At 46.4% G+C, this 19245-nt stretch overlaps 3 protein-coding genes across 6 annotated transcripts in view; 1 reads left to right on the plus strand and 2 right to left on the minus strand.

Annotated features, from left to right (window-relative positions):
- Window positions 1-7897, minus strand: part of CCNDBP1 (cyclin D1 binding protein 1) — a 74935-nt gene extending 67038 nt beyond the window's left edge. For 2 of the 3 annotated variants that reach the window (XM_061361301.1, XM_061361302.1), the window contains exons 1-10: window positions 7740-7897; window positions 7590-7649; window positions 6895-6974; window positions 5872-5953; window positions 5337-5433; window positions 4246-4319; window positions 3869-3945; window positions 3134-3387; window positions 1968-2028; window positions 916-962 (exon numbers count right to left, since the gene is read on the minus strand). In XM_061361301.1, coding sequence (XP_061217285.1) covers window positions 916-962; window positions 1968-2028; window positions 3134-3387; window positions 3869-3945; window positions 4246-4319; window positions 5337-5433; window positions 5872-5953; window positions 6895-6974; window positions 7590-7649; window positions 7740-7806 — 899 coding nt within the window. In that variant the 5' untranslated portion in view covers window positions 7807-7897. Of the gene's footprint in view, window positions 1-143; window positions 545-915; window positions 963-1967; window positions 2029-3133; window positions 3388-3868; window positions 3946-4245; window positions 4320-5336; window positions 5434-5871; window positions 5954-6894; window positions 6975-7589; window positions 7650-7739 lie in introns of those variants that run through there. The other variant, XM_061361300.1, reaches the window with a different exon arrangement.
- A 1044-nt stretch (window positions 7898-8941) lies between these two features.
- DDX27 (DEAD-box helicase 27) lies at window positions 8942-15369 on the plus strand. 2 transcript variants are annotated; one of them, XM_061361303.1, is made up of 21 exons: window positions 8942-9099; window positions 9316-9450; window positions 9546-9605; window positions 9884-10034; window positions 10337-10383; window positions 10526-10612; window positions 11339-11444; window positions 11525-11698; window positions 11993-12143; window positions 12299-12398; window positions 12507-12648; window positions 12723-12876; window positions 12990-13071; window positions 13147-13324; window positions 13464-13570; window positions 13737-13842; window positions 13945-14039; window positions 14141-14267; window positions 14514-14598; window positions 14806-14880; window positions 15158-15369. In XM_061361303.1, the coding sequence occupies exons 1-21, from the start codon at window positions 9010-9012 to the stop codon at window positions 15171-15173; spliced, it is 2268 nt and encodes a 755-aa protein (XP_061217287.1). In that variant the 5' UTR covers window positions 8942-9009; the 3' UTR covers window positions 15174-15369. The 2 variants fall into 2 exon arrangements, with proteins under 2 accessions (XP_061217287.1, XP_061217288.1); XM_061361304.1 differs by having other exon boundaries at window positions 12747-12876.
- A 1324-nt stretch (window positions 15370-16693) lies between these two features.
- LOC133216534 (small nuclear ribonucleoprotein-associated protein B') lies at window positions 16694-19061 on the minus strand. The gene is made up of 6 exons (XM_061361305.1): window positions 18910-19061; window positions 18364-18475; window positions 17943-18095; window positions 17408-17546; window positions 17104-17229; window positions 16694-16882 (listed from the first exon to the last, which is right to left on the minus strand). The coding sequence occupies exons 1-6, from the start codon at window positions 19038-19040 to the stop codon at window positions 16845-16847; spliced, it is 699 nt and encodes a 232-aa protein (XP_061217289.1). The 5' UTR covers window positions 19041-19061; the 3' UTR covers window positions 16694-16844.
- Window positions 19062-19245: the final 184 nt, after the last annotated feature.

The following is a 19245-nucleotide window of genomic DNA, read 5'->3' on the forward strand; positions in this document are numbered from 1 at the left end:
GATAGTTCACTCTTCTCTAAGGTTAGGCAGGAAATAGCAGCAGTACTACGTGCTTTTAATGGTTCATTAAGCTTCCTGCAAAAGAAGCAAGACGCCTTCCTTCTGTACATATCCTCTGCCACCTGAAAAGAGAAAGCCACTCATGCAAATCTAGCAATACTTTATTGTTCTTTGAACCCATACTAGTTGCAACGTCTGAAGAATGGGGCATATCCACAGCATTAAGATGCAGCCCTGCACCATTTCAGGATCCCAGGAATCCAAGCAAAATTATACCTTCTGCAATAGCAAAGAGTAATTCCCTGTGAAATTTTTACCAAGTGGCAGTAAAGTTCTCCTAAAAACACTTATCATTCTCCCAGTAGTTGGAGAATACCAAGATTCACCAGAAAAGTACATGCCAGAAACAGTGGCAGCAACACACACACTGAATAACTAAAGTTGACCCTGTGTGAAGTTCTTGATTTTGTTCATGTTGTGATCTACTGCACCAGTTAGAAACTGCACCCAGCCTTCCTCTGATGGTGGACATACATGGCTTGTCCTGCAAAAGTGGAGGAAATTCATTAGGAGAGCCTCCTGAGTGTCTTTACACCTATGCACCCAGACAACACATGGGTATTGTGAAGTGCTGCATTACCACAGCATTAAAACAGGTCTGCTATAGCCCAAGTGCTTTGGACAAGGAAGAACCCACACCTACGTCCCTAGTGCCAAACCTTAACTTACATGTGTGTGTCTTCAGTGGGAACCACTTTTATCCCTATCATCCTGTTCTTACTTTCATCCCTTTGTGACTGACTAACATCATAATTATTGTAAAATGCCAGCATTTGCTGCCTAGAAATGAGTCACCTTAGGAAGCAGAAAGCTATCTACAGGGGACACACACATATGAAACTAACTCATACTCACCTTGTAATCTCTAAGACTTTCTTTAATACTGACGCCAACTTAGCAGCCTAGAAAGAAACAAAAAGGAAATAACATCAGCCAAACATGGAAAAAAAAGGAACTCAACAGCACTGGAAAAGAAAGTAGGGTGCAGAGCCAAGAATGAGTAAAACTGCCACAGATCTGATGCAGAAAGAAGTTATCTATCACTGCCATGGAGGGAGTGTCTCCCAACCTACCACTGGCTAGGACAGACAAAAATAAAGACAGACTGTTTTTTAAAGCATATGTTGAAATGCTTTTTTCTTTAAAAAGATAAAGCCTATTAGAAATTAGTAACTGATATTACAGTATGAACTTAACAAGTGATCAACTGTCATGCAATTTGGTATTAAGCAATTACTTTCTTTCTTTAACTCAAAAAAAAAAAAAAAAAATCAAGCCACTGGCCAAAGGCATGAAATCAAAATTAAGAATAAAAAAAATCTCAGATACGAGAAGATACATACCTAATCTATGATGCAAGGGAGACCTCGAAGTTACCTAATACAGCCTTCTACTCAAAACAAGGCCTACCTCAAAGTTCAGTCAGGTTGTTCAGGGCCTTGCCCAGTCAAGTTCTGAGTATTGCCGGAGATGGGGATTCCACTGCTGCTCTGAGCAGTTTCTTTCAGTACTTAACCATGCTCACTGTGAGAATTTTTAATATGTATTTTTAATTTACATAACTTTATTTGAGCAAGTCTACATAACCCAAGGAGAAATACATGCAGTAAGAGGCAGCCTTAGACCTCACTTCCCTGAGGTACTGTCACTGAATGTCTCTATGGTTTATAGTTCAGAGCCAAAGCTTAAGTGGCCACCCTCTTCCCTGACAAAGGAAAGATGAGGAATGCATTTCCACCTGAAGGAAGCTAAGTCTGCAGGAACCAAAGGGGGACTCTTCATCCCTAAAAACTTGTTACTGAGACAGTCGCTAACACCCTCTCCCTGTCAGTCATTTCTCCAATTCAGTTTCTTCCCCTTCTCTACAGCCAAGTGAGTAGAGCTGCATGCAGGCTGCAGATACTTACATTAAGCCGCACAGCCAGCTGGTTCATAGGTGGATACATGCTCAGTGCCAGCTCATCAACACTAGAACAGAAGAGGGGAGCAATGGAATAAAAGTACTGATAGCACAACTCATGCATCCTGGTCAAAGCTTACACCCACCCTGAACACGTATCAGGAACAGCACTGCATAAGGAGGACACAATGTCAGTCACAACCATGGGATACTTTTCATTGCCTTCTCAGACAAGTGCATGCCACTCTCACCTCAAGAGTGAGACAGTGAGACATGGCCACAACTCCATACCAAAGTGCTGCTAACAGGCTTGGGGAAGACTGGCTGGGAAGCTGCCCATGGAAAAGGATTTGGAGTGCTAATTGATAGAGCTGAACATGAGCCAACTTCTGCCCAGGCAGCCAAGAATTCCAACTGCATCCTGGCCTGTATCAGAAATAGCATAGCCAGTAGGGCCAGGGAAATAATAATCCCCCTGTACTGGGCACTGGTGGGACCACACCTCGAATCCTGCCTTCAGTTCTGGGCCACTCAATAAAAGAGAGACATTGAGGTGCTGGAGCAGGTCCAGAGGAGAAGGGCAATAGGGCTGGTGAAGGACTGGAGGACAAGTATGATGAGGAACGGCTGAGGTGCCTCGAGGAGATTAGTGTGGAAGGCTCAGGGGAGACCTTATCGCTCTCTACGACTAGCTGAAAGAAGAGGTGTCTGGTTTCTTCTCCCAGATAACAAGTGATAGGACAAAAGGAAACAGCCTCAAGCTCTGCCAGGGAATTTTTAAACTGGTATTAGGAGAAATTTCTTCACCAAAAGGGTGGTCAGGTATTGGAACAGGCTGCCCAGGACAGTAGCGGAATCACCACCCCTAGAAGTGTTCAAAAACCATGTGGATGAGGCCCTCAGTGACACTGGTTAGTGATGGCCTTGGCAATCCTGGGGGAATAGTTGGACTTGATGATCTTAAAGGTCTTCTCCAGCCTACTTAATTCTATGCTTCTCTCCTATCTTGCACAGCTCTAAACAGCCTATACGTTAATAGTCTTCCCACCACACCTGCTTCCACCACCATTCAACAGTTTCAGTATCATACAAGGTTTTCCTAATCTGTTCTCTACACCTCAAGGACAGGGACTGCTCTGGAGCAAAAGTGGCAAAAGGGAGATACCTGCTTACCTTGGACTAATCTCATTAGCAATGTCTGCAAGATCGTCCAGCTGAGCAACCTGGTCTGGAGAATCAGCTTTCCCATAAGCCTTCACTACACCCAAGACCTTCTTCAGGCAAGCTTTAGAAGCCTTCATTAATCCCATGCAGGAGCTAAGCAGCTTCCGGTCAGCTTCTGACCAATACGTATCTCTGTTACCTCGAAAGCCCAGCTCCTCATCTTCCATGATGTCACTGTACGGGTCATGCCCTTCCACCAGAGCCTAAGAATACAGACACACTGAAACCCCAGAGCCTAATAGCAATTCCAGCAATACACAGGAGGAAAACATACTCTAGAAATCACACAACTAGTTTACGGAGGAATTTCTCTCCAACCAGAACCTCAGTTACCAGATTCTGTTAACCCTAGCAAGACTCGATTAAGAAAAACTAATCCCCCAACCCAATTCAACACAGCTAACAGCAAGAATCTGGCAAGTAATGCCATTGTTACATCAACCTGCCCTGCTGTCCCAACATCCCCAAGCAATTCAAGACATAGCTTTATGGAAACCTTATAAAGTAAAGAAGGCTTGAGTTTAAACACTCATTAAAATCCAGCTAGATCACAGAACCAGTCTAAGTCATATCACCACAAATTTAAACCAAAGTCCATACATAAAACAAACCCTGTATTCCATCACTAAAACATCACTGCAATTCACCACTGAAGGTTCCTCAAAAGCTGAGGGGCTTCCTTACATGCTCCATCTCCTCCAGAGCATCCTTGACCACACCTAGACATGCAGCCAGAGTTGACACAACTGCTGCCTGGTTATCTGCAAATGTAAAAGGATGAAAAGTGTGGCACTACACCAATTCAAATCAGTTTGCAACAACATTCATCTTGGTTTGCAATCGTTAGGCCTTGAGATTATGGGATCAAACTTTTTGCAGAGCTCAGAGCTGCACTGCTGCAATGCAAAGCATCTGGCCTGGTTTTTAAGCATTTCAAAGGCAGACAGGTTTTCCAGAATGAGTGACCCTTCACTGTAGTAGCTAGAATGTCCCTTGCAAGGGCTACTGATATTCCAAGACAACACGTCCTAGTTCTGTTGTTCTGCATATACAATACTCACCTCGTGGAAGACTGGACACTTGTTCACATGCCTCCCACACACCACCAGTTGATACAAGCTGTTCCTGAGACAAGCTGAAACGAAACAAAGCCCCCCCCAAGTTAAACTCAGTAACACCACTCTGCTAGGCTATTTACTTTCTACACCATCTGCTGGACAGATGTCACCAACCAGCTTGTCACTAGTATTTCATGTCTGTGTAAAGCTGAAAGTGCTTGTTTCTCCTGAGTTTAATTATCCACTGGAAGAAGAAGCAGAAGCCTCTTACAAAGGCCTCTCAAGGTGCTTAGGCATGTATCTTTCAGTATCTAGGCAAACCAGAAGTCTGTATTAGAGACTGCTGACCTCTGCCTAAGGGCAGTGGCATGTAATGCATAGAGGAAGCAGTCTGTATCAGTCCAGTGACAAGCTTTATAAAGTGACAGAATCACTGGGTATGACAGTTCACTCCAAGGGCAAAAACTGCCAGAGTAAATGTTATGCAGCACCTTCATTGTAAAACTCCTTTCAGCATCTTTTCTTGTCTCAGACAGGAGGAAAACCTATTCTCCATGAAGACAAATGTACCTGACTCAGGTCACTGGAACAAGAGGGCACTGTGAGGGCCCTGAAGTGCCTTCCACCCTCCCAGTTTAGTTGGCTATATAAAAGGTAGAAGTCTCATATCAAAGGGGTATGAGACTTCTCTTTGATTCTGACCTGGATCCTGACCAACTGATTTGACCTGCCTGCCTTCACCTCAGACCCAGCTCATTGTAACAGATGTGCTGGGCAATCACTAGATGGTGCATGATGCTGTTTAATCTCTCTGGAGCTCACCCTGGTCCTGAATAGTTGGACTGACTTTCCAGCTTGACCTCACTGCTACAGGCTTATCATCTGGACTCTCAACTGAACCTCACCGGCACTGCTCTGCTCACTCAGGCACTGGGGTACAGGGTCTTTGATGATGAGGCCACTGCCTCTTCCTGCTTCATAACAATGCTCTGCTTCTGCCTTCCCCCTTCCCTTAGGAAGCAGTCTGCACTTGCAGCTTCCTAACAAGTATGCTTGTAACTTTCTCTCCTTTTTTTCCCCTTTAAAATCACTACCTCTCCAATGGAGCACTGAGAATTGTTTCTGTGAGTTGGATCATTCCTTGCACTACTTCAGTGGTAGCATCTCGGACCATCTTCCGAAGAGTAGTACCTGGTGAATATGGAGAAAGAGCAAGGAAGTTGCCACAAAGGCAGCACCAACAGAAAGCAACTCCTAAGATGGACACATAGACTGCTTAATCTGTGTGGATACACTGCATAAATGAAGTTATAAATTACTTTGGACAAGGATCTCAACACTTCATAAACATGAAAACTTTATAAATATGAACACTCAATCAACTATACAACTTTCAACATTATCACTCTTTCACAGATGGAAATCTAAAAAAGTAGACAGAAAAGTGGTTCACTCAAACATGTTGCCAGTCTACAGAACAGCTGATAATGGGACTACCTGCTCAAGATAACTTGCTTTCCTGCAGATGCCAGATCTTACATTAGGCACTGAAATACTGGGTTTCTTTATACAGTGGCGAAAAAAACAGCACCCTATATATTGGTGCCTGCCCTGCTGTCATTATCTCACCTTGGCCTTTGGGGAGCCAGTAGTACACTGTGGCAACTGCAAGAATGGCATTTTGGACATCTTCACTCAGCTTCTGGCAATCCTGAAAATGGACAGGTAAAAGGTTAACTGTGAATAGTCCATGGCTGTACAGAATTTAGGTGGTCTCACAAGCAATCACATTCAGATTGCTTTGAGAAAAGGGAAGCACAGCAATAGCCACCTTGCTTGAGAAACAAATACAGCACAAGAAGATACAGTAAGCAAGCTGCATACATCTTAAGTCACCTCATGATTTGCAGCAAAACATGTCCTGATGTAGCAGTCATGCATTAAGGAGAAGTACCTTAGATCATTATTCTGAACTAGATGGCTTTCTTTTTTCTCATCCAAACACAGGTGTTACAAATGTCTCCGAATTAACAGCAAAAATATAGAAAGACAGACTAGTTTGTGTTGGAAGGGACCTTAAAGCTCATCCAGTTCCAACCCCTGCATGGGCAGGGACACCTTCCTCTAGAGCAGGTGGCTCCAAGACCCTGTGTTAACCTGGGCTTGAACACTGCCAGGGATGGGGCAGCCACAGCTTCTCTAGGCACCCTGTGCCAGGGCCTCACCAACCTCATACCAAGGATTTCTTCCTAATATCTCATCTCAATCTCCCCTCTCTCAGTTTAAAGACATCCCCCCTTTTCCTGTCCCTACAGGCCCTTGTAAACAGTCCCTCTCCAGCATTCTTGCAGGCCCCCTTCAGGTACTGGAAAGCTAGATCTAAGGTCTGTACTGTCCAATATCCCGTATCTATCAGCAATCAGCTTTCAATATTAAAGAATTTAAAATTACTTCTATTCGGTATGTCTTCATAACTTACAGAAATTAGTTTTCTGGAGAATTCCTGAACTTCATTAATATACCTTACAGTGGATAGTCCACCCAGACATCCCTATTTTATGATGAACCAAATGAGTTTAGTCAAATGAACTAAGAGAGATCTGAAACTTGTCATACACACTGCTATTTCACTCTGTGAGGGCTTTCACTCACCTCAGCAGAAGTCAGTGGAGATCTTGAAAATGCCAAACTCAGCTTTGTAGCTTCCTGTGATGTTACTTTGAATGTCTGACCTAGAAAGGATCCAATGGGAACAAAAGAATAGAAAGCAACTTGGGCAAAAGATGAAAGCACAGAGCAACCAGATGAGCAACACCTCTGATGCTACTTTGCCTTGCTGCTTGATTATAATTCCTTCCTTCCAAGCAATACACAAAAATTCCTTAATACATTTGTGCCGTGTTTATTCCATGTTTTTTTTACTTAGCTGGTAGTGACATCCACAACCACACTTTGAGTCCTGGTCCATGATACCTTCCACCAGGGTGCTGTGGGGCTTTAACTGAGAACAAATGTTTTCAAAAATATAAAATGACAGAGTGCTTTGTGTCGGAAGGCACCTTAAAACTCATCTACTTCCAACCCCCTGCCATGCGCAGGGACACCTTCCACTAGATCAAGTTGCTCCAAGCCCCTTTGTAGCTTGTTTTGTATCAACTGTTTGATACTGGCAGCTGCTATACCAACGCCAGCGCCTTGCAATAAAGGGCAAGTTCCAAGGCCATGGCCAGAAACATTCTGGGACTTCTCCCGCAGGACAGACCCGCGCCGGTCTTGACCCAGCTCAGCACCTTCTGCGCGGCCGACCCCGCGCGCGGCCCACCGCCGGCCCGCTCCACTACCCGTACCTAGCGCGTCCCAGAAGAGCGGCAGCTCGAACGGCTCACGGCCCTCACCCGGTTCGCCCTCTGTAACGGTAGAAAGAAAGCTCAGTCAGAGAAGAATCAGCTCGGCTCTGACCCTGCTCGGCCCTGACCCTGCTCGGCCCCAAAACCCACCTCGGACCCGTGCCAGCACCGCCCGTAACGCGCCGCGCAGCACCAGCAGCGGCTCCCTCACCTCCATGGCTTCGAGAGGTGCCAGCCTTACACCCCGCCCCTTCCGGTCACCGACGCACTGTGCGTCAAGTCCGCTTCCGGGTAAAAGCAGACCGCTACACCGCCTCTTCCGGCGAGCGGGTGCCCTGAGGCGCGGACGGGACCGCTCGCGTCCCAGCACGTTGTTAGCGGTGTCCCCGGCTCAAGAGGAGCAGAAGAGACGCCTACAGCCAGCGCAGCTCCTCTGCGTTGAGCAGGTTGTTGGTCGCCTCAGAGCATGGTGCGTGGGTCGCAGTGTTCATCTCAGAGGCGAGGCTGTTAGTGCTGTCTAGATTGTTGTTTGTTCCGCCAGTGACTGCTTGGCTCTGGTCACTTGCTCTTCTCCATTGTCTCTCCACAGCTCCCAGTCACAGACATGCCCATTTTTGCACTTGAATCAGTGTCCAGGGGGACAGCCAACAGCAGTGACAATTTGCACCTGCACAGCTTAAGAGATCTCCAATCCTGACACAGGCAAGGCAGCACAAAGCCTCTCCAGGTCAGCCTTTGCAGTAGCCTCATCCTCCTCTGTGAACTTCTTTGTCCCTTCCAGGATCTCACAGGCACTGGCAATCTCTGCTGCAAGTGCTGGGTCTATCATCGCACTGGCCCTCTGCAGCTTGCCAGGTCTCAGGCTGCAGGTCAGAGAGATCCTGTGCTGTAAAACTGAGCTGTGGCTCATGCAGCCACCCCTGGACTTCCTCCAGCCGCTTTCTCAGCCCCTTCCTCTCACTTGCATCGATTCTGCTCATAGAATCGGTTAGGTCTGCTACACGCTTGTAGAAGTCTGGTACTCTTTGTAGAGGTTTTAGTTTATCCTCCCGCATGAGATACTTAAGAATTCCTATGCAGAACAGAATTCCCCGCAAGTGCAGCCTGCAGTCTTTGCTACACTCAATTTCTTGTGCTAGCCCTTGGCTAACCCTAACCCTAACCCTAGCCCTACTACAGGACGCGGCCCGGCTCAGACACTCCCGGCGGGCAACACTCCGCTGCCGGGCGCAGGGGAAGCCACAGGCGCTCTGCAGTCATCACACAACCCCGCCCCACGGCTCCCAGGTTGTGTCCCGCACGGCAGGGAGGGGCAGCCACTGCCCCACCCACAAGCGCGCGTCTGGCCGCCATTGCGTATGCGCGGCATCCGGAGGACGGGGAGCGAAGCGGTGCTGGGGTGGAGCTGCTGGCTGCGGCCATGCTGCAGAGTTTAGGCCTGGTGGGCACCATCGAAGAGGGGGACGTGGGGCCTCAGGACCCCGAGTCTGGCGACTCCGAGAATGAGGAGGTGGGGCCGGGCTGGATTGGCTGGTGCGGGGCCCGGTTCGAATTGGATCGCGCAGGGTTGGCCCACCTTGCGTCGAGGCGGGTTGGGTTGCATCGCTCCGCGGCGGGTCCGGGTCCGGGTCCGGGTCCGGGTCCGGGTCCGCGTCTGCGTCTGCGTCTGCGTCTGCGTGGTAGGATTTGACCATCCTGCGGGTGTTGCTCACTGGTATTGTAACAGGATCTGCTCCGGGCGCCGGGTCCCAGGCGGCGCGGGCCCACAGGCGGGGACTTCAGCGCCGCTTTCGTCTTTGGTGAGGCGGAGGCCGGTGGGGAAGACGCCTGGGCGGAAACGCTGCGCCACCTCCGTAGCAAGGTGAGGCCTGAGGCCGGGGCCGCAGTGTCAAAGCACAGTGCCCCAGGATTTCCCGTGCATTTATTACAGAGCTTCTTTTGTGATTTTCTGCCTAGAGAGCAGCTACGACACTGGATGAGAAGATTGAGAAAGTGAGACAGAGAAGGAAGTTCCAGGTCAGAGCCTTTCTTTCTTATTACTGAAGACTTGCACGGGTTTGGCCTCCTACTGCTTTCTCTCCAGGGGCACAGGCGCTGACAGCATCCTGAGCTCATGACCTCAGCTGGTTTTGCAGCCACACCTGATGGGAATGCAGAATTGTTAATGCCTAAAGTTATGCAAAACCATGGATCTATGAAGGGGCTGATAATAGCAACAAACCAAAGCTCACAAAGGATTGATGTTTTTTTTATCCTTTATTTTTTAAAACCTTTTTTTTTTAATCTCTTCTTAGGAAAGAGAGGCTGGGCAAGCAAAAGTGAGAGATGAAGATGTGGAGACTCAGGATAATCACATAAAGAGGGAGTGTGAGGATTTCAGTAGGGATGAAGAAGATGTGGAGTCTCAGTGTTTATTGGATGATGAAGCTATCTTCACAAAAGCAGGTATTAGCAGTACATAGGGAGATGGTTGAGGGGCAAGAATCTGACAGACTTCTGGCTCACTAGAGAAAAGTCTGTAGTGAAACTTTGCTGGGAGTGAGCAAGAACTTGTTGTCTTCCTTCTGTGATATTGCTTCTGATTTTGTTTGAGCATTTTACTCTGTTGCCTGCCTGTACTTGTTTCTGAGGCTTCTCCCTCAATAACTCATCCAGACCAAAAAAAAAAGAGATTATGTTCATTGCCATATCTCGTTACGTGTTTAGCTGTGCTTGTCAATTACTATAATGTTTCTCTTTCTCTGCAGATACAGTCAAAGTGAAGGAATGGAGGAGATCAAAAAAGGGAGAAATAGTAAGTGTTAGACAGAGTGACACTAGGTCATTTTCCATTGTTTCTTGTGGAGGAATTTGACTTTGCTTAACAAAGTGAACTCAAAAAAAACAGCCCAGAGCCCATTGGTAACATGTTGTGGTGGTCGTGTTGCTGTTTCTAGGAAGCAGGGAGCTTTTTTGAAGATGCGTCTCAATATGATGATAACTTGTCATTCCAGGACATGAATCTTTCACGACCTTTGCTAAAGGTATTTACCTAGTTTAGTTATTACATGTTACTCTGAAGAATGTTGTACACCAATCAGAATTGTCAAATTCTCTTCTCTTTGTAGCCTCTCTGAAAAGGAAATTTTATGGGAGCTAGTGTGATAGCCCTTTGGGAGCTATTATTCCCAAACAAAGGAAACTACTCTTCAACTGCAGAGTGTTGACACTGTCTTGAGTAAGACTTGTCACAAAATCACAGAATGGCCAAGGTTGGAAAGGACCTCTGGAGGTCATCTTGTCCAGCCCCCTGCTCAGACAGAGCCACATAGAACTGGTTGGCTAGGACCATGTCCAGATGATGGCTTTTGAGTATCCCTAAGGATGGAGACTGTAGCCTGTCAGGGCAACCTGTGCCAGCACTCAGTCACCCTTACAGTGAAAAAGCATTTCCAGTTTGTGCCCATTGCCTCTGGTCCAGTCATGGGGCACCACTGAAAAGAGCCTGGCTTTGTCCTCTTTTCACTCACACTTCAGTTGTTCATATATACATGGATAAGATTTTCCCCATGTCTTCTCCAGGCTGAAGAGTCGTGGCTCTCACAGCATTTCTTCGTATGTGAGGTGCTCCAGTCCCATATAATGTTTGTGTCTTTTTGCTGTACTCCAGTATGTCCATGTCTCTTGTACTGATGAGCCCAGCACTGGGCACAGTATTCCAGGTGTGATTATACTAGAGGCAGAGTTTAATTGCTGTGTGTCCTTTGTAGGCAATCACAGTTCTTGGCTTCAAGCAACCGACTCCAATTCAGAAGGCTTGTATCCCAGTGGCTCTTCTGGGGAAGGATATTTGTGCCTGTGCTGCCACTGGGACAGGTAGGGGGTTGAGCACGGCACAGGAAACATCGAAAGTTAGATATTCACAATAATTGGTAATTCTTCCTCTTCTTCTTTAGGTAAAACGGCTGCCTTCATCTTGCCTGTCCTGGAACGCCTGATTTATAAGCCTCGCCAGGCTCCAGTAACAAGGGTGCTGGTTCTTGTGCCAACACGAGAACTGGGTATTCAGGTGCACTCTGTCACAAAACAGCTGGCACAGTTCAGCAGCATCACAACTTGCCTTGCTGTAGGTGAGTGTTAAGTTGGTCAGGTGAACTGTACAGCTCACTGTAAACTGCTGCACTGTTGTGAAACTGGAGACTCTATGGTTATTGCAGGTACGCTTCTAGTGGGTGTACTGTGGTTTAAAATTTTATTTCTAATATTGTGCCACGCTTTTTACTTGTTGGTTTCTGAGGAAGAAAAGGTGGAGTCACTTCTTATTGTGAATGTGGTTTTAATCTGAATTGTTTCCCATTCCTCAGGCAGTTTGCATCTGTGCATCCTACTGAGGTAGTCAGTAGTCCATGTTCGCTTTCTTTCAGGTGGCTTGGATGTGAAGACTCAGGAAGCAGCTCTGCGCTCTGGGCCGGACATTCTTATTGCCACTCCTGGGCGACTGATTGATCATCTCCACAACTGTCCTTCTTTTCATCTGAGCAGTGTTGAGGTGCTAATTTTGGATGAAGCAGACAGGTAAGCTAAGCAGGTCAGCAGTGAAAAATGAGAGGGTAGTTTCTTGCTTTCCATTTCCCAGGCTGTAGGGCAGTCTTTGTTGCCCTGCCTTAAATAATGTTTCTTAGCTAGAATCAAATGAAGCTGCCTTACGTTGCTGTTTTCCTCCTGTGTAGGATGCTGGATGAATACTTTGAGGAACAGATGAAGGAAATAATCAGGTTGTGTTCCAACCACCGCCAGACAATGCTTTTCTCTGCCACAATGACAGAGGAGGTAAGATAAGCTGCTGAGAGACTTATTGTGGCAGAAAATTGAGTACAGCTTTGTGTAATCTTTTACCAGAGATTATGTGAACTTTTTTCTCTTAATCTGTTTCGGTAGGTGAAAGATTTGGCTTCTGTTTCCCTGAAAAATCCCATTAGAATTTTTGTGAACAGCAACACAGATGTTGCCCCTTTCCTGCGGCAGGAATTTATCCGGATCAGACCCAACCGGGAGGGGGATCGTGAGGCCATTGTATCAGGTTAGTGATAAGCAAAGAAAAGCTGGAACCGGCAGGTAACTGTGAAGCAGGCTCCTGAGAAGACTTTCTTTCAGCTCTTCTGACTCGAACCTTCCCAGATCATGTGATGCTTTTCACCCAGACCAAGAAGCAAGCTCACCGTATGCACATCGTACTGGGGCTGATGGGTCTGCGGGTTGGTGAGCTTCATGGGAACCTCTCTCAGGCACAGCGTCTGGAAGCACTCAGGTATTAGCAGGCTTAGTTGGCAGTCACGGGCAAAAGAGAAGTTAGGAGGCAGAATACTTGAGTAGAAATGGATGGCTGTATTAATTGCTAATGCATTTGCTGTCTCTGTTCAGGCGCTTTAAGGATGAGCAGATTGATATTTTGGTAGCTACAGATGTGGCTGCACGTGGACTTGATATTGAAGGTGTTAAAACAGTGAGTATTTGCAATGTTGAGCTTTTTAATGAGTCCTTTAATGTTGTTTCCCTACTAATAGTTTTCCTGCTATAGGTAATCAATTTTACCATGCCAAACACCATTAAGCACTATGTTCATCGAGTGGGTCGGACAGCAAGAGCAGGCAGGGCTGGTCGTTCAGTTTCACTTGTGGGTGAGGAAGAGCGCAAGATGCTGAAGGATATTGTGAAGACTGCCAAGACAGCAGTGAAAGCCAGAATTCTCCCTCAAGGTACACACTTCACTGAGGTAAAAAGCAGGAGAGCAGTACACAGGAAATATTGTGGTACAGAGGCACACTGAGAGATGTACTGAAAAATACGACAGACTTGCATGAGCTGCTTCTAATGTTCATGCTGTATTGTTCTCAGATGTCATACTAAAATTTCGAGAGAAGATTGAGAATCTAGAGAAAGATGTTTATGCAGTTCTGTGCTTGGAGCGTGAGGAACGTGAGATGCAGCAGTCAGAGGCCCAGGTAAGCTTTGTTTTAGGAATTACTTTTTTTTACCTTAATTTTTTTAGGATCTGGAGTGGCTGTAGTACGTAAGGAGGTTGCTGTAATGTACTTAACCTGCCTGTTTTAGAAAAGAGAGATCTTTTTTTATCCACCATGAGCTCACTTTTTGCCTGAATTATCTCAGATCAATAAGGCAAAGAAGCAGCTGGAGACAGGAAAGCAAGAGACTGCGGGTGATGGTTTGGAGCGGAGTTGGTTTCAGACCCGTGAGGAGAGGAAAAAAGAGAAATGTGAGTCATTGACACTGCTGCCATTTTAAATTCCATAGTTACAATTGGACTCTGCTTTGTACTTTAAGAGGTTCTTTATTCTGTTTTTCTTTACCTCTCCAGTGGCTAAAGCCCTGCAGGAGTTTGACTTAGCATTACGAGGCAAAAAGAAAAGGAAGAAATTTATGCAGGATAGACAGAAAAAGGTCCAAATGACAGTGAGTATATTTATGGACAAGCAAGAACTTGAGCGGACTTATCCTAGTTTTCCTTGGCAAAACCTCACGTCACTGCAAACTTGCATTTTAACACCTTTCAGCCAGAGGAGAGGTCACAGTTTGAAATCTTAAAATCTCAAATGTATGCTGAGCGGCTGGCAAAAAGGAATCGCCGAGCAAAGCGAGCCAGAGCCTTGCCAGAAGAGGAACCAGCAGCAGTACCAGCAGGTGGAGATTTTTGGTTTACAGCTGACTTACTTTGTGTCACTTACTTTGCTACAAACAGGTAAACCAAACTAATTTGTTTAGAGACACTGATCTGTGAAAGAATGGCCACAGGTGCTGGCCAGGGTGCACGTTTGCTTTTCCTGATGGTTAGCCTAACTATGTGGTCAAAGCTACTGGGCTCTAGTAAACCAGGTGATGTTGTGCCCATCTCTCTACAGTGAATGTTCTGACTGTTGTCTCTGTTAGGCCCCAAAAGGAAGAAAAAAGTGTCTGTGTTTGATGAAGAGCTCACCAACACGAGCAGGAGGGCACTGCAGCAGTATCGAGCTGGGTAATGGCTTACAGTAGTACATGATCCACACGTTAGTAGATGGGAATTTTTTTCTTTGCATCTCTGGACTTTCTCAGGGATACTTCAAGGGATATTATGGCAAAAGGTGGGCAGAGCAGAGAAGGGAGTGTCACAATATGTACCTGTGCTTACTGATGTACTTCAGTGTTTTTTATCTTGCCTCCCCCTCTCTCCTCTCTTAAAAAGCCCTTCATATGAAGATCGAAAACGCTTGGGTATGGCGCAGCGTAGGAAAGGAGGAAACTTCAAATCCAAGTCCAGGTATAGCTCTTTTTACTTGCTTATTCAAGATTTACCCCCCCTGCTTTCTCTTTCCTCTTCTTGTGATTGTTTAAACATCCTTGCTAAAGCGTTGGTTGGTTCTGCAGTCTTACTGTAGGTCTAGCGCTGGGGCAATCAGGGATACTGCCTTAAAAGCCTAGGAATGTGCTGTTAATGTGGGAGAGCATTGCCTAGATAAGGAACAGCACTAAGCATTTTCTATCAATCATTCAGAGTTGGGCTGATGGAATGTCATTTCAAGTGTCTTCTCTTTCAGGTACAAGAGAAAGTAAGAACTGTTGGCCATTACCAGATGGGTAAATCAAACATGCTATCTTTGTGCTGCAAGGAGACAACTTCAGTAAAATTGAATAGTTTTTCTTAAAGTTCTGGAATAGCTTTGGGATGTTTGTTAATACCTGTTTGAAGATCCTGTGTGAAAACGTCTTCAGCAGACCATGCAATAAAGGATTCCCCCCCCCAAAAAAACATTTCCTCTGCTTATAGAATAGCTAGAGCAATTGAGAGCTGGGATGTGTTCCGTCTTTCTAGTAGACGTCTAGTTCATGAAAGTCAAGTTGTCTTTAGGGCAAAGCCTGGACCAGATAGTGCTTTGTTCATGTACTTCTGTGGTCTCAATTAATGAATCTGGCTGAAAAGGATTTCTACAGTTAAGAGCCTATTTCTGAAACAATGGCTTCACGAAATAAAACAACTCCAAGAGACTACTCTCAGAAGAAAGGATTATTTCCAAAAGGGGAGGAGGGGGCAGGCACACAGCTCCCTCCTTACTGAGAAGCAGCTATGAAGTGAAGGCAACAACCAGAATGCAGGCTGGTTTACATTACTGTATGTAGTTAATGATCGGTTTGTGTAGCCTAGCTTGCTTTTTTGACTAGAAACAATGCAGCTCCACCTGTAATGATCAAGCTTAACACAGAGCATCAGAGATCACTGTTCCTAATTGTTCTGGATTCAGCTGTAACAGTTATTTTTCTTCTTCAAAGCTGGTACAGTGCTGTGTTTTCAACTTCAGCCTCAGAACAGTGCTGATACCAGACCAATGTTTTTAGTTGTTGGTATGTTTACCCTGATCAAGGAGTTTCAGTCTCATGCTCTGCCAGTGAGGAGGGGCACAAGAAGACAGCAGGAAACGAGACAAGACACCTGACCTAAAGTAGCCAAAGGGGCATTCCATACCACAGCATGTCATGCCCAGTATATAAACTGGGGGGAGTTACCTGGAAGGCCCAGATCAATGCTTGGGTCAATAGATAGGCAGGTGGTGAGCAGTTGTATTTTCTCCCCTTGTTATTTCCCTTATCATTATTATTGGTGGTAGCAGTAGTGGTTTTATGTTATACCTTAGTTACTGGACTGTTCTTATCTCAACCCATGGGAGTTACATTCTTCACGTTCTCCTCATCCCTCTGGGAGTGGGGGAAGAAGGCAGCGAGTGAGCAAGGGGCAGCGTGGTTCTGAGTTACTGGCTGGGCTTAAACCATGACACTAATACAGACACCATTATACTTGTTCCACTGTAAGAATTCAGAACAGTGAAGTGCTAAAACTCTTTCTTTGAATTTTTATCATTTCCACCACCCCAACATTTTCCCCTCCCCTCCATCAGCCTTAATAAACTTATGTGGATATGTTTTAATTCCCATAAGAAATAGACTTAAGCAGCCCGTATCAACTGGTAATGTTTCAGCTGTTACTACAAACTGAGGGTTTTGCCTCAAACCCCCTCCTCTTCTGGGGTGACCAAAGCACAGCAGTGAATAATAACAGCTCCACTCCTGAAATAGACCAGTGAAGGCTGGGGTTTTCGAACTTTATTAAAAAAGGCAAACTTCACAAGCAGCGAATCTAAAATGTACATAGCAAGGTTCTGACAGGCAGTACTGCTCGGTACATTCCTTTAACTGGTCTTCCCTCAGTTTTAAGGTATGTTATAGGGTAGCTTATGGCCTTGGTGGACGCATGCCAGGTGGAGGGGGTCCTGAGAATAAAGCAGACTTAAGTAGTGAAAAGGAAAGAAGCAGCAAAGCTAAACCAGAAACATTTTCTTCACCATGCTCAAAGTGGCCTTAGGGACCCTTTTTTCTGCACTGAGGTATTTACTGAACTACCAGAGCTAGGGAGGCACTAGAACATATCACCCTTCGGACATTTGTTACAGTTGCTTCTAGCTTCTAGGCATTTAAGATAACCTCCACTCACCTCTCATTCCTGGGGGTGGTGGTCTCATGCCTGGTGGGGGCATTCCCATAGGAGCGCCTCGGCCAGGTGGCATTCCCATTGGTGGGCCCATAGGTGGTCTCATGCCAGGAGGAGGTCCCATCATTCCTTAAGCCAGAGAAAGAATAAGCATATAGACCCAGCTGAATATTCAAGGCACTAGCTGGATATCAGAAAAATCCTCCGTAATACCAACTCTTGAGCAGATTTGATAAACATCTTTTTATCACCAGTTTTGCCACATGACACAAGCTCCTTTCTGCCCCCTCTATAGAGCAATTCTTACCTGGAGGAGGTGCTCCTCTGCTCATGGGTGGGGGAGGACCTCCACGCCCTGGTGTGTATTGAGTTGGGGCTCCTGCTATGCTCGCAGTGGCTGCAGCAGCAGCAGCTGCGACTGTTCCACGACCCTGAGGTGTCATCACCTGCAAACAAGACAGAGGTTCACAAAGAAACAGCATAACATCTGCTTTATATTAATACCTAAAAAATATGCAACATTCATCATTATCCCTTTATAAATTATGCTACTCCCCTTTTAATGTACTGAATAATGCTAAAACCCTGTAATACAATTCAAGGGATAATACTTGAATTTCATGCGAGAAGCTATACTTTTCAAGCCTCGTCTTCTGTCATACAAAACTGAGTTCCAAGGGGGGATCTAGTACCAAAAAAGCCTTGCCAGGTTCAAACTCCCTGGTAACAGAAACTAAGGCTACAGTCCCTCCACCAATTTCCTGCATCATATTTGGTACAAAGAATTAAAAGCCACCCCAGAATATACCAAACAACAATTTTAACAGGTCATAGCACTTCACCTGTTGAGATGGTCCTCCCACTCCTCTGACAGGGCCAGCTAATCCTGCTGGAGCCTGTGGCATGGGTGCACCAGCTGGTACTCCCCTGCCCGCTGCTCTCCCAACTCCTGGTCCTCCAGCAGCTCCAGCAAGAGGTACTCGGGCAATTCCAGTCTGAAAACAGAGCCCCCAAAAGAAACATTATTGACAAAGAAATCTTCAGATCCTAGAAATGCTCACAGACTTCCTCTGTCCAATTAATGCCCTCTCTTTGTGGGCTTGGTCATTAATTGGACAGCTTCCTACAGCAAAAATTTGTTGGACCTGATCACAATAGCATCTGGAAATGGAGGACAACGCTGTAGTAGCATCCTTCTGCAAGGCAGCAAATTTATCAGACATCCCTTCCCTTTCTCCTTAATTCTATGCTCATTCTCCTTACATCTTTCGGAGGTGGTCCTTCAACTGTCATGGACACTAGGTTTTCTCCTCGCAGCAACACAAGACCAAGGACTCGTTTCTCTTCCCGCTCCGGCTGCTTGGAATTTTTAGGTCTGGTGAGAAGAGAAAGAAAACACTGCAAGTCAGAGGTAAAAAACCAAACAAAACCCAAAGCTATTCTTTGACTTTGCAATGGAATACGTAAGTAGGCTACTCCAAGAGCAGAACCTACTGTAAACCCATTTTTATATGCCTCAAACTAAGTACATAGACGAGGCAGAACACAAGATGTGCATTATCTCCATGATTTTTTTCCCCATGATGCTCAACTGTTCAGTAACTGTTGGCATGATGTAAAAGTATAATTCGGTTATGAAGAAATAACTCAAAGTGCCCCTTTAGCCTCGGTAGTTTGGGGATTTGACAAACGAGGCTAAAACCACGACTGCAGATGCACAAGCGGGCAGCAGACCCTGGCCCGCTCGCCGCAGGCAGCCGGTACCGGGAGGCAGCGCCCGGGACTCCCAGTGCAAGCCGCGCCGCTCACTTGATCTTGCGGAATTCGTCGCAGTCGCAGAGGATGAGGTTCATGTGCTTGTCGAAGGCCTTGAAGGTGCCGATGAAGACGCGCCCATCCTGCAGGATGCACCGCATGCGGTAGTCGATGTGCTGCAGCATCTTGCTGCTCTTCCCCACCGTCTGCAAGACACCGCGGTTACACCGGGAACAGGCGCTGCTTGGCGCGTGCCGCCCGCCGGCGCGCAGCTCACCATGACTGCAACTCCCGCGCTCCCGCCGCCGATCGCGCCTGAGGTATCGCCCGCTCCGCCGGAAACTCCTGCTCGCAGAGCCCACGGCTTCCGCCCGCCCTCACGCGGCAGCA

Source organism: Neopsephotus bourkii, unplaced genomic scaffold, assembly GCF_033783945.1.
Source record: "Neopsephotus bourkii isolate Nb327-2 ecotype Australia unplaced genomic scaffold, CSIRO-AGI_Nbou_v1 NB_1060, whole genome shotgun sequence".
NCBI classification, from domain to species: Eukaryota; Metazoa; Chordata; class Aves; order Psittaciformes; family Psittacidae; genus Neopsephotus; species Neopsephotus bourkii.

Coding starts and splice junctions, on each gene's coding strand:
- LOC133216534 (XM_061361305.1), bottom strand. CDS start 19,040: ATGCTGCAGCACATCGACTACCGCATGCGGTGCATCCTGCAGGATGGG. Junction 17,547..17,942: donor TGGGAGGACCATCTCAACAG/GTGAAGTGCTAT, acceptor TCTTGTTTGCAG/GTGATGACACCTCAGGGTCG. Junction 16,883..17,103: donor ACCACCCCCAGGAATGAGAG/GTGAGTGGAGGT, acceptor CTTTATTCTCAG/GACCCCCTCCACCTGGCATG.
- DDX27 (XM_061361303.1), top strand. CDS start 9,010: ATGCTGCAGAGTTTAGGCCTGGTGGGCACCATCGAAGAGGGGGACGTG. Junction 13,571..13,736: donor TGCAGCAGTCAGAGGCCCAG/GTAAGCTTTGTT, acceptor GAATTATCTCAG/ATCAATAAGGCAAAGAAGCA. Junction 14,599..14,805: donor CTGCAGCAGTATCGAGCTGG/GTAATGGCTTAC, acceptor TCTCTTAAAAAG/CCCTTCATATGAAGATCGAA.